This window comes from Venturia canescens, chromosome 6 (assembly GCF_019457755.1).
Source record: "Venturia canescens isolate UGA chromosome 6, ASM1945775v1, whole genome shotgun sequence".
Classification (NCBI taxonomy): Eukaryota; Metazoa; Arthropoda; class Insecta; order Hymenoptera; family Ichneumonidae; genus Venturia; species Venturia canescens.
This window is the reverse complement of record NC_057426.1, coordinates 12,598,726-12,609,802: the sequence shown is the minus strand read 5'-3', so window position 1 is coordinate 12,609,802 and position 11,077 is coordinate 12,598,726. Positions and strand designations below refer to the sequence as shown.

Genomic DNA, 11,077 nt, shown 5'->3' with positions numbered 1-11,077 from the left:
AATTCAATTGAAAATATCTACCATTTAACGCTGTCGTCGTCGTTGGACAAAAAGTCATAAAACTCTGACCAATTCCATTTATGAGTAAAATGTTCAGGGGCAGCTTCCAAAATATTATAACTTGCTGTTATTATTTCTAAAGTAGATACTTCTCTCGCTTCAAAAGGAAAATCGTCTTCCCTCCTTCTTTTCGGTATCATAGCCAAATTATCAACCAGAGACGCAAACGGTGCTGGATTCGATTCGAAATAATGCAGAGAGAATCTAAACAGAATTCAATGATTTTCAGAATATTTACTAATATTTTTTCATAACAATGTTCAAAATCCAGTAGATTTATCTGTGTTCCAATGTGAATTCATATGACTTTAATCACTTGGGTGAGTAAAAAATACTTGAGAAATCAGAGTTTTTTTGCTAACAAGTCTTTGTCATGAATTAATGAAAATAATTTGATAATTTTAAGAAATTTCAGTCAATACGAGAAAAACAAATTATCTCAGTTTCTAGGGCACCTACAACTTGAATGAATGTTCTTAAATATCAATCTCCGAAAATAACTATTATGTCTCGGAAACTAAAAAATTGAATTGGGTGCAATTTAGTGCAGTGCAATTAATACAATTATATAATCCTCACCATAGGATTTCATTGTTATCATTTTTTTTTCATTAATAATCAAAGAGAACATCTCTTCTGCCAAAAATTCAGCTCGTAAAGTAAAATCTGTGGAAAAAGCCCTTAATTCTTCGGACAGAATAAGAGACCTTAAGTCTGAGGGAAAACAATTACAAAGTCATGCGCTTACCCAAGAACATCAGGATTAATAGGCACCAATGAGCCTATGACGACACAATTCAGCCTGTGCAACTTAGACACTCCACCGGGGATGTACGATTTGGAAAAGTTTGTTCGTATAACTCGAGACATTAATAACAGAAGATACTGTGGGAAACATTCCGCAACATCTTTTGTGCAGGAAGGTTCCATCAAAAAACGGCACAACGATTGAAGAACAGTATTGCGTTCATTTTCAGTCAAATCCTATAAAAAAAAATTAATTTTACTGGAGGATATGTAATGTGAAGATGTTGACAATTGTTATATCAAAAATCCGTAGCATATACAATAACACGATAATAAATCGGGACTGGAAGATTTAGAATATCAGTAACAATATTTCAACGTAATGTAACGAAAAATTGAATTACTCAAAAAAATCAAATATGTAACCATCGAAAAATAGAATTAAAGCGAAAAAACGAATGACGATGTACCTCGGATTTCAGATAGCGCGCAAATTCTTGTTTATACTTGTCACTTCGATCGCAAAAGATTTCAAGATTGTCGTGCAACATTGTGCAATGTTTTGCCGGCCACTAGGACCTAAAATTCTTATTAACAGAGATTTAAAAAAATTTCACCGGGTCGTCACAAAAATCTGGCGAATGCCACTGATCTCACAATGATTCGAAAAAGGTTAGAGCTATTGTTGCACGAGCACGTGTTCCGTTTGCCGCATGTCGCGCCGAGAACTAAACATGTGCTCAGATCAGAAAGCCGCTCCCCCACTCGAAACGTGCTTTCTCCCGGCAGCAGCAGCCACGTTTGCGAAACAGGTAAAACGGAATCGCGGGTTCCCAATTGAGACAATTTTGATCTCTGACTTGAATTGCATGCACAAAAAAGTTGCTTGCATAGATAATTATTATGAAGTGTCAAATATTCAAAAAATAATCATCATTCTCCCTCTGTTTCCTTTTTTCTCATATTCCCATTTCACTTTTTATTTCTCAAATGGATTAAACTTTCGATGAATTTCGCTCACAATCGGATATGAAAATCAAAGTTATCAAAAAATAGAATTTCTCAATTTTTCAGTAATTTTTTAGCAGGAATAAGGATCGGCAAAACAACCACAAATATAACGGTGATGACTTATTGTACTTTGAGCACAACTGTTTTTTACAAATTACTTGGGAATTTAATTCTTCAAGCAATAAAAATTTATTGACCGAATGATGACATCTATAGAAAAATTAGCAGAAAATAAAATGCATAAATAGTAAACAACAATCGTACGAAAAATATTAGCGACCGCCATTTTCAATATAACACCTTCAGACTCGTTCTGTAATATTTCACTAGTTTTTCGACGAAATTAATATCAACATATGAATGCTTATTTTTTACAGAGTTTTATTAAGTAAAGCTAGTTTATTTGTACAAAATTAAAATACAAGTAAGTGTTTTTGCGTATTGAACTCGTCTTGGATAGCTTTTTCGATGACAGGTAGCGTAAGGTTGTTGACAGCAACGTTGAAGCTGACAAAGACCGGTTTCCCACATTTTTTGGTGAGCCTTTTGGCCAAACTCGTGGAAGTCGAGTCTTCGGTCATTCCCATTATTTTTGTAGCTACCGGTAGTTTTTCGTATTTCGAAGGCATGGCGACGGTCAAATCATTCATTTTGGAATCTTCGAAATCTCCTACCCAGACATAGAGGCTATCTTCCATTTTTATGATTCGACAGCTGATCCTAACCTCGCAAACGCTGGTCGAGAAATCGTGAAATTTGAAGCTACTCGGACGTAATTCAATCATGTCGCTTTCAGCGAGCTCATTAGCCATTATTTATGACCAAAAATGTATATAAACTTCTGGCTGAAATATCGAAAACGTTAAAAGCCGTTCTTGGAATTGGTGACAACAATAACTTCTCTTGTTTTGTTTCCTAGCAAAACACATGTGTCACTAAAGCCACCGATCAAGTAAGAAAGAACTGAAAGTGGAGACTAAAGAAGACCGGGGCCGGTGCCCGGCACGGCGTTCGAGAACTCATCCAAAATATGGTCGTACCGTCGAACGCGTCGTCCACGCGTCGCTGCTGTTGCGCCGCCTGGTAATTTTACGGTAAAATAACGATAATGTTGGAATCATAAAATTAAAGAATTCAAAATCGTAATAATATTGTGCGGAACGCTAGAGACCTGGGTAATACTACGAAAAACTATAAAATTTATCATAGAAAGTTATCACAAAAGTTCAGAAACTAACATATTGAGAGACTTTGCGTTATTGGACAAAAAAGTATAGAAATAAAAATGTGATTCGCATGGTAAATTTTTGCAATTGAAAATAAAGCTATCTGATGTATAATGAATTTTGGAATGAATGATTTGTTTAGAGCTCCCAAAATAGGTAGAAAAGAGGAATGAAATAAGAATAAAAGATGGGCATAACGCCCTCGCGGTAGCACGTTGACCGAAAAGGAGTGAAATTCATTCCCGCTCCGTGTTTCCAGTCTGGTAGACCCCTTTTCAGTTGACCGGAGAGTACGCAAGCGCGTGCCACAATCTTCTGGTAAGAGTATCCATTTTGATCACATGTGAGTATACCCCGAGACTGTCCTCGATATTTCCGTGAAAACTAATGGTGCTAATAGCTTGAAAAAAAAGAAAAGGAAAGATAAACGGTCCGAGGAACACTGAGATTACGAGAGTGAAAATAATAGTCTGGTTCGTAAAAAATTTTCATAATAAGAATAAGTGCGATAAACGTAAGAGGAGCGAGACGGGCCTGGCAACGAGGGTTAAATTAACGTCGTGATACAGCGGCACACGATTGACAACGAATGGGCGCACACGATATCGGGGGGAGCAATGTGGCTTCGGCCGGATCTTTCGCGCCATCTTCGACCATTATATTAATGAAATACGCGTTTTTATTTATTTCCTTACGGTACTCCTCGATTGTACTTGAAGCATTTTCAGCCGGTACGCAAATTTCGAAAGTTCGTACAACCTCCGATAAACTTTCTCGCGCCAGAGTCTGAACCATTGGAAACTCGGGGGAGGGGGGGAAACTACAGTATTTGGTTAGCCGCTGGGTTATACGGTCATCGGGTTTTCTTTACACTATTCGCGTGCGCGAATTACAAGGCACGCGTTTGTCTCCACTTCTTTATTTTTCATTCCGCAATCCCTTTTTTTTCATTCTTCTAGACCATTTCTACTTTTTTGCATTGGTCCTCGCTATTTTCGTGGCTACGATACTTTATCAACTCTACGAAATATCTTTCGCCGTCAATGTGCCACATGGCCACTACCCGGAGGGGTCACACGTATTTTTCAACAATCATGCGAATTTCACGATCGTATTAATGGAATCTAAATTGACTTTCGAGTTCGCTTTTTTCTCCCACTTTTCGTCGATTGTCAAAATCGCAAATTTTGTAAAATTATTGCCCTGTATATTGTACTGACGTGCACATGTCGTAAAAACGTAGTGTTTCTTCTTTTTCTAAAGCTACATCAAAGAAATCAGATATATTTTTCCGTGTTCATAGTTTGAATACCACAAGCGTTGTTTCTGAATAATTTAATGCCAAATTTTCAATATTCTTACTCGTAACAAACAGAGAATGAATTTTTCAAAGATTCTATTGTTGCAGCCATTTTTGTGTATCTATGCTATAAGTCCTATTTTTTTGGTTGAAACACAAGCAACAATGAAGCATATAATGTAATATTCGAATGTGCAGGGAAAAAAGTTTACCAGAGGTTTTTGTGCTGAAACATATGTTAGATTGAAGTAGCGTCACTGAACATTGGAATAAGGCGTTTGTTGAAGGGGACTTGAGAATAAATTTTAAACCTTTGATGGAAAAAAACGTCACATTTTGCAAAAAATATTGAATTTAAATAAGCAGGTGTTTTCGTCAATTCGAGTCTTGTAGTTTTCATAACATTCTTGTTGCCACGATTCATAGAACTCATGCTTTTTTTAAAAAGAAACAATAAATGCTTAAAAATAACAGATTCATAAAGGAATAGATTGTAGAGGGAAACTTTGGAATTGAATTACTGATTTTCTTATTTAAGTCTGAAAATTATTCCTACCTCTAATGTAAAGTTAATGTTCACGGCGTATTTTCAAAATCTATTATTCTCTATGCTTAGAAAAGAAAACATTTATTGTCTAGAAGAATCTTAGAAGTATGATATTTTATAGATAAATTTTTTTTATAGACACAGCCTCAAATTAAAAGATGGCAGATATCGAGGACACTCATTTCGAGACCGGTGACTCAGGTGCTTCAGTTACCTATCCCATGCAATGTTCAGCATTGCGTAAAAACGGTTTTGTCATGCTGAAAGCTCGACCTTGCAAGATTGTTGAAATGTCAACTTCCAAGACAGGCAAGCACGGTCACGCCAAGGTTCACCTTGTCGGCATCGACATATTCTCATCTAAGAAGTATGAGGATATTTGCCCATCTACACACAACATGGACGTCCCCTTTGTCAAGCGAGAGGACTATCAGGTGAACTCCCTATCTTTTTATTTCTCAGAGTTTAATCATATTTTAAATAGCAATCAAATTTATGACCTTTGAATGCAACAAGACCTTGATCCAAATAGTTTTCAAGAACACAAAAATTTTCTTTACTAATACAATGTGTCAATCTTGAGCATTGAATCAGCAACGTTTGAATCGTTTTTGCTTAAAATTGTAAGGAAAATGATAAGTAGTGAAAAAGTACCAGATTTTGATACATTTCATGAATGCAAAAATATTAATTTTTTATAAATTCCTCTTACTGGAAGTAAGAACATGTGAAATAATATAGAGAGAATTATCAAAATATATATACCAAGTATTAATTAGAATGATTTCATTCGCTCCCTTTGCTATGCTTACTAAATCATTTTGCACACAATTGATCGAAATTCTTTATTACTATTCAACATTGTATATTCAAAAATCGTCAATATATGCAAGTTCACAAACATGAAAAATATGAAAATGGTAAAAATATATCATTCAAGTCCTCATATAATTTTAACTTCAAATAGTCCTGAAAACAGATTCGTTTTGACGCTGTTAACTCCCAACTTTTTTTTTAAGCATTGATTTCAACACATTAATCTAAGCACACATTCTATCCGCGTTTTTGTTTTCATTGTAATTATTATTATTGAAAAATGAATGAATATTATTTTAAAAAAAACAATATATGTGTGATTTTTTCATCATAAACAGTATTTGAAAAATTGATGATACTTAATACAAATTCCCAGCCAAAATTTTTCGAGTTGCCATGACCATTAATCGATATTAATATTAGAAATCCGTGATTAACAAATCCTTTGAATAATTGAGCTAGAAATGCTAACACAGTTTTTCAGTTTTATAAAAATATAATCCGAATGGAGGAATTTCATGGAAATAAAGGATGAAATGTAATAAAATTCGTAAAAACTTGAGAAGACTCATTCGCTGTTCATCTAGAAGTCTTTCTTGTAAAAATGTTTGCAAACTCTCCCCAGCTTAAATAAAATCTTAACGTTTGTGTGACGATTCAGTTGACAGACATATCTGACGACGGATACTTGTGCCTGATGGCTGACAACGGGGACCTTCGTGAGGACCTGAAGATCCCTGATGGCGAGTTGGGGGCCCAGTTGCGTTCCGACTATGACGCTGGAAAAGAACTGCTGGTGGGTTACCGAATATCTACCGATGTTCAAAACTCGACATATGAATAAGATTAGCGTGTCTGATGATAATGATTCTTAAGAAATTAATGAAAAAATCATAAACTCAAAGCACGAATCTGTTTTCTTTGCAGTGCACTGTACTGAAAGCCTGTGGCGAAGAGGTGGTTATTGCCATCAAAACCAACACTGCCCTCGACAAATAATTGTGTTCAGTTGCAACCGTACACAACCTCACAACCCGCTTAATAACCAATCGACACCTTATCATTGGTCAAAGAAAGAAAGAGGGGGAGGGAGGGTGAAAAAGTGAGAAAACGAGAGCGAGAGAGAAAAAAAGAGAGAGAAATAGAGAGCAGAGTTTGAGAAAAACATCAAGAACGTAAAACGAATGAAACGAGCCAACAACAGTTCCAAATAATAAAACCAACAGCAACTCAGCGGCGGAGAATGATAATATTAATAATAAAACAAAACATTAGAAAAAAACAAACAACTTTTTATCGAAGTAACTATTTACTATTATCCGAAACAGCGAGAAGCAAAAAACCGCGGCAACGACAACAACAAACTATACGCGCTATAAACTTTCTAAGTAATGTAAGTAATAAAAAACAAAATACAAAACAAGCGAAGCAGCAACAAAAACGGAGGAAAAGAAAACGTTGAACTGGCCCGACGTAGCGCAGTGCTTGCGTCTCGGTTTTCAAACACAAACTCTCTCAAAAAAATAACACATTCACACGTACACACATAAACAAGAAACACACATGTTGTTTGTTATATAAGAAATATGGCGAAAACTTTTCATCAAAAAAGGTTGATTGAAATAAGAAAAACAAAAACAAAAAAGAATAAAAATTGGAAAAGCCTTTACATTTCCTACACTTTTTTCGATTTTTTTTCTTGCTGACATTTTTCTGATTACAAACTCAAAATAAAAATACAAATATAACCGCGTTCTTCGAGTTGAATAAAAAAAAAAACGCAAGATAAACGGAATTCGCGCGGGGGAGAATGCGAGAATGAATAGTTTTTTTGGTCTCACATTTTTCAAAAAGTGTTACTATGAGGCAACGAGATAAAGAAAAATGCATAATTTTTTTTTCTTAAACCCCGTGTGGCCATCAATACCAAGATTCGTGCATCGGTGGACTGCGGGTGAAAAAATTATCTTGCTAACTGTTGCAAAAAAAAAGTCTAGACAAAATGCGAAGTGACTGATGTCGCGAGTGTGCGTTGTCGGTAATAACGAGATGAAAAAGGAATTTCTTTTGTTTACTCTTGCCGTTTATTTTTCCGTACTTGACGTTTTCGCGAAAAGTCTGAACAAATCCGTAGCAGATAACGATTTTTTGTTTTTTTTTTTTTTTTACATGATGCGCGCAGTGAATTTATACTGTAGTTTTTTTTCGTTTTTCTTTGAGAAAAAAATGATCGTACAATTGATTACTGAGACCGAAAGAACGGTAATAAATGAGGGAACAACGAGGGTATTCGTTGATTCGAGCAATTACGCGATTCGCTAATGGAAACGTTCTGTCGTAGATATTTGATTTTTACGCCGCTTTTTTCTCAATTGAATTTCTGATTCATATAACGAATGTACTTTCGAGAAAAAATCTAAGCCTCGTGAATTTTCTTTAAGTTAGGAAATCAATGAGTAGAATAATTTTGGGTAGCAAATCGCGAAGACTTCGATTCGTATTAACAATAACAAAAAAAAAAAGAAAATACACACGCGAAGCGAATGAATTAACGAAACTCTGATAAAAATGAGAAGCGAATGAAACGAAAAAAAAAAACAAAAAGTATATTACGATAATATATTACCCGCTTTTACCGGGTCCGATGATTAGTCCCTTGGCCTATATAAAATTACACATTGAAAAAAAAAAGAAAAAAAAAACATGACAAAGGATAATGAGAAACGATAAAAAAATATACTTTCAAGTCTTCATTTCCGACGCGGTGTTCAGACGAATAGCACATCGCGTTTCTCGAATGAATATTTTTACATGTAACTTCAAACGTAACCTATGTGAAATGTATGGTTGTTCGACACGGGGACAGTTTGGAAAAGATTAAAAAAAAAATCAAAGATAAAGGAAAAAAAGTGTGTTGTTGCGAATGAATTATAATCTGTCGAAGTAGTTTTCCAATTATTCCGAAGAAAGTCGTACTTATTCTCATTACGTGAGCTTTCTTTCAAAAGTGACGAAGTACAGTCACGCACGATCATTGAGAGGCGAGAGAAAGAAAAATAAATTTGTGTCGAGAGACACAACCGTGTGTCTCTTGATACGAAAATCACGGGTTCGAGGCTGAAAGTTTGGAGCGAGATTACAACATCGAATTAAACGTCCCAAGTGAATAAATGATAAAAATAAAAAAACAAGAGAGTAGGAAGAAAGTGCTTAAGAGTCTGAGCGAGAGCAAGTAATCACAATATTCAAAACGTCACGTTTTTTTTCCTCATTAATGAAATGGTTTTACCAGTTTCAACTACTCGACACTATGATCGACCCTTTTTTCATTTATCTATAAATCTCGATCTATTTTTCCGTCCCGTAACAATTCTTACTCCCTTGATTGCGTCTCTTTTAAAATCTTCGATGTTTCTAAAGAAAGAAATATTGTTTCACACGCTAGCCTGAAATATTTGAATAAAGTGTAACGTATTGGGAAACTAAAAAAAAAAAAAAACAATGACAACAAAATGTTTATATAAATAAGTGGGTGTACATCCTGAGCTTTTCATAGGAAGTTATTCCCAATTTTTGAGGTATCGAGGGACAGAGAATAAAGATTTTTTTTACAGTTTTTATTTGCTTGTTTTAATGACTGAAAATGCCAAACCTGAATTGCTGAAGTGTAAACGATTTTGAAAAAGACCTAGAGAACAATTCCAGCACATTGAGGTGTGGGGAAAGAGTCGAGATCATTGAATCTGAAATAAGCACTCGGTAAATCGTTCAATATAATGTGTGTCCCGTTGTAATTTCCTTCGAAACTCTTTGATATGCGATTATGAATTAAAGATCTAAACTTAACAATTATAATCTAAGTGAACACAATACCTAAAAAATAACAAACGAAAGGAAAGAGCATAAAAACGAAAGAGAAACAAAGTAAATCAGCGTCTGTACTACACGTGTGCTATGTTGGACCAGGTACAAATAATTTAAATGTGCTTTGTTATGGACTTGTAAGACGATTATTGAGGAGAATTACGAAAAAAAAAACAAAAAAAAACAAAAAGAGATGAAGAGATGGAGAATAAGAAGAAAAAATGGCACATCGGGTGTGCAACAGCGCGTATGAAAGACAGTGCGTAAGTGCTTTAATAACTGAGAGATTAAAACAAACAAACAAAACAAGACGAGTGAAAGAATTGAGTTTAGAGAACTTAGATAAAAACAAAAAACTGTAAAGCGCAAAAAAACTTTTTTTCACACAAGCGCTTGTAGCGATTTCGAGGGAGCGCAAGTTTCTTATTTTTTTCTTTTTCTTTTTTTTTCTACGTACCTTTAGTCCCGAAAGTTTCTTCGAAACGATAAAAGTAAAGCGTTGATAACGCGTCGTCGCCTCAAATTACAAAGAACAAAATACGAATGAAACAAAAAAAATCAATTAACAAACGCTATTATTCAGGGTGTAACCGATTTGAAATGATCGGTATCTTAGTTAACTAATACTGTCTCAGGATCGTAAACGATGAAAACTTGCGTGCGACAAATATGTTACTGTGAAGTTGAATTTATATAAAAAATGAAGAAAAAAAAAACGAAGAAAACAGGAAGCGACATATGATCGGAGGGGGGAAAAAATCATACGAGTAATACAACAATTATCACAGTTTCGCATTTCAATGTCGAGTAATATTGAATAAATAATATTACAAATTTACTCTTAGATACGCAATATAATCTTTTTCTTGTTATAAGCACGAACGATGAATGAAAAAAAAAAAAAAAAAAACAAAACAAGTGTGTGGATAAAAATTATGTTCTGTACGAAAAACGGTATAGCTGCAACGCCCGTTCAACAAATCGGGAAAATGAAAATCAACTTCCGGTTTGAAGATAAAACGCCTGAATACTAGATATAATGAGATTGAAGATACTTACCAAGCCGCACGTTCATTGCAATTCATCAACGAAAAATTGGTTTTCATAATCGACGAAAAAAAAAAAACTTCCTAATACCGAATTAAAAGTGTGCGATAATTTTAATTTTTGTTCATAACGAAAGAATGTTTTTTCTTTGTTTTCGTTGCGAGTACAGAAATAATTTATTTACACAATTGTTTCGATGTAGTTTTAAAATACTATTTCCGCAGTAAATATCGGACTTTTTTCGTTACCCCCGCAACACTTGCTATACACAGCGAAAAATGCCTTCTGCGGTGCGAAAATATGATTGACGTCGAAAAATAAAAAATCTAAATCGTCGATGCGTTATTGAAATTTGCAACAATAGCGGCACGTCATCGCTATTCTCCTCCTCGAACATACAACTAATTGACCAACAAACATGCTTCACCATCGTTTATCGAGTGGGTCATTTAAAGCGAA

The 11,077-nt window shown here is 34.8% G+C and overlaps 3 protein-coding genes across 5 annotated transcripts in view; 1 reads left to right on the top strand and 2 right to left on the bottom strand.

Moving 5' to 3' along the window:
- Positions 1 to 1,513, bottom strand: part of LOC122412007 (midasin) — a 107,991-nt gene extending 106,478 nt beyond the window's left edge. Inside the window, exons 1-3 of the mRNA XM_043421215.1 lie at positions 1,278 to 1,513; positions 809 to 1,044; positions 22 to 264 (exon numbers count right to left, since the gene is read on the bottom strand). Of these exons, the coding sequence (XP_043277150.1) occupies positions 22 to 264; positions 809 to 1,044; positions 1,278 to 1,358 (560 nt within the window). The 5' untranslated portion in view covers positions 1,359 to 1,513. The remainder of the gene's footprint in view (positions 1 to 21; positions 265 to 808; positions 1,045 to 1,277) is intronic.
- A 669-nt stretch (positions 1,514 to 2,182) lies between these two features.
- On the bottom strand, positions 2,183 to 2,806 carry LOC122411941 (proteasome assembly chaperone 4). The gene has a single exon (XM_043421065.1). The coding sequence runs from the start codon at positions 2,628 to 2,630 to the stop codon at positions 2,232 to 2,234; it is 399 nt and encodes a 132-aa protein (XP_043277000.1). The 5' UTR covers positions 2,631 to 2,806; the 3' UTR covers positions 2,183 to 2,231.
- A 491-nt stretch (positions 2,807 to 3,297) lies between these two features.
- eEF5 (eukaryotic translation elongation factor 5) lies at positions 3,298 to 10,954 on the top strand. 3 transcript variants are annotated; one of them, XM_043422579.1, is made up of 4 exons: positions 3,298 to 3,387; positions 5,030 to 5,325; positions 6,369 to 6,503; positions 6,635 to 10,954. In XM_043422579.1, the coding sequence occupies exons 2-4, from the start codon at positions 5,050 to 5,052 to the stop codon at positions 6,704 to 6,706; spliced, it is 483 nt and encodes a 160-aa protein (XP_043278514.1). In that variant the 5' UTR covers positions 3,298 to 3,387; positions 5,030 to 5,049; the 3' UTR covers positions 6,707 to 10,954. The 3 variants fall into 3 exon arrangements, with proteins under 3 accessions (XP_043278514.1, XP_043278517.1, XP_043278516.1); XM_043422582.1 differs by lacking the exon at positions 3,298 to 3,387 and adding an exon at positions 3,394 to 3,517 and having other exon boundaries at positions 5,032 to 5,325; XM_043422581.1 differs by lacking the exon at positions 3,298 to 3,387 and adding an exon at positions 3,828 to 3,940.
- Positions 10,955 to 11,077: the final 123 nt, after the last annotated feature.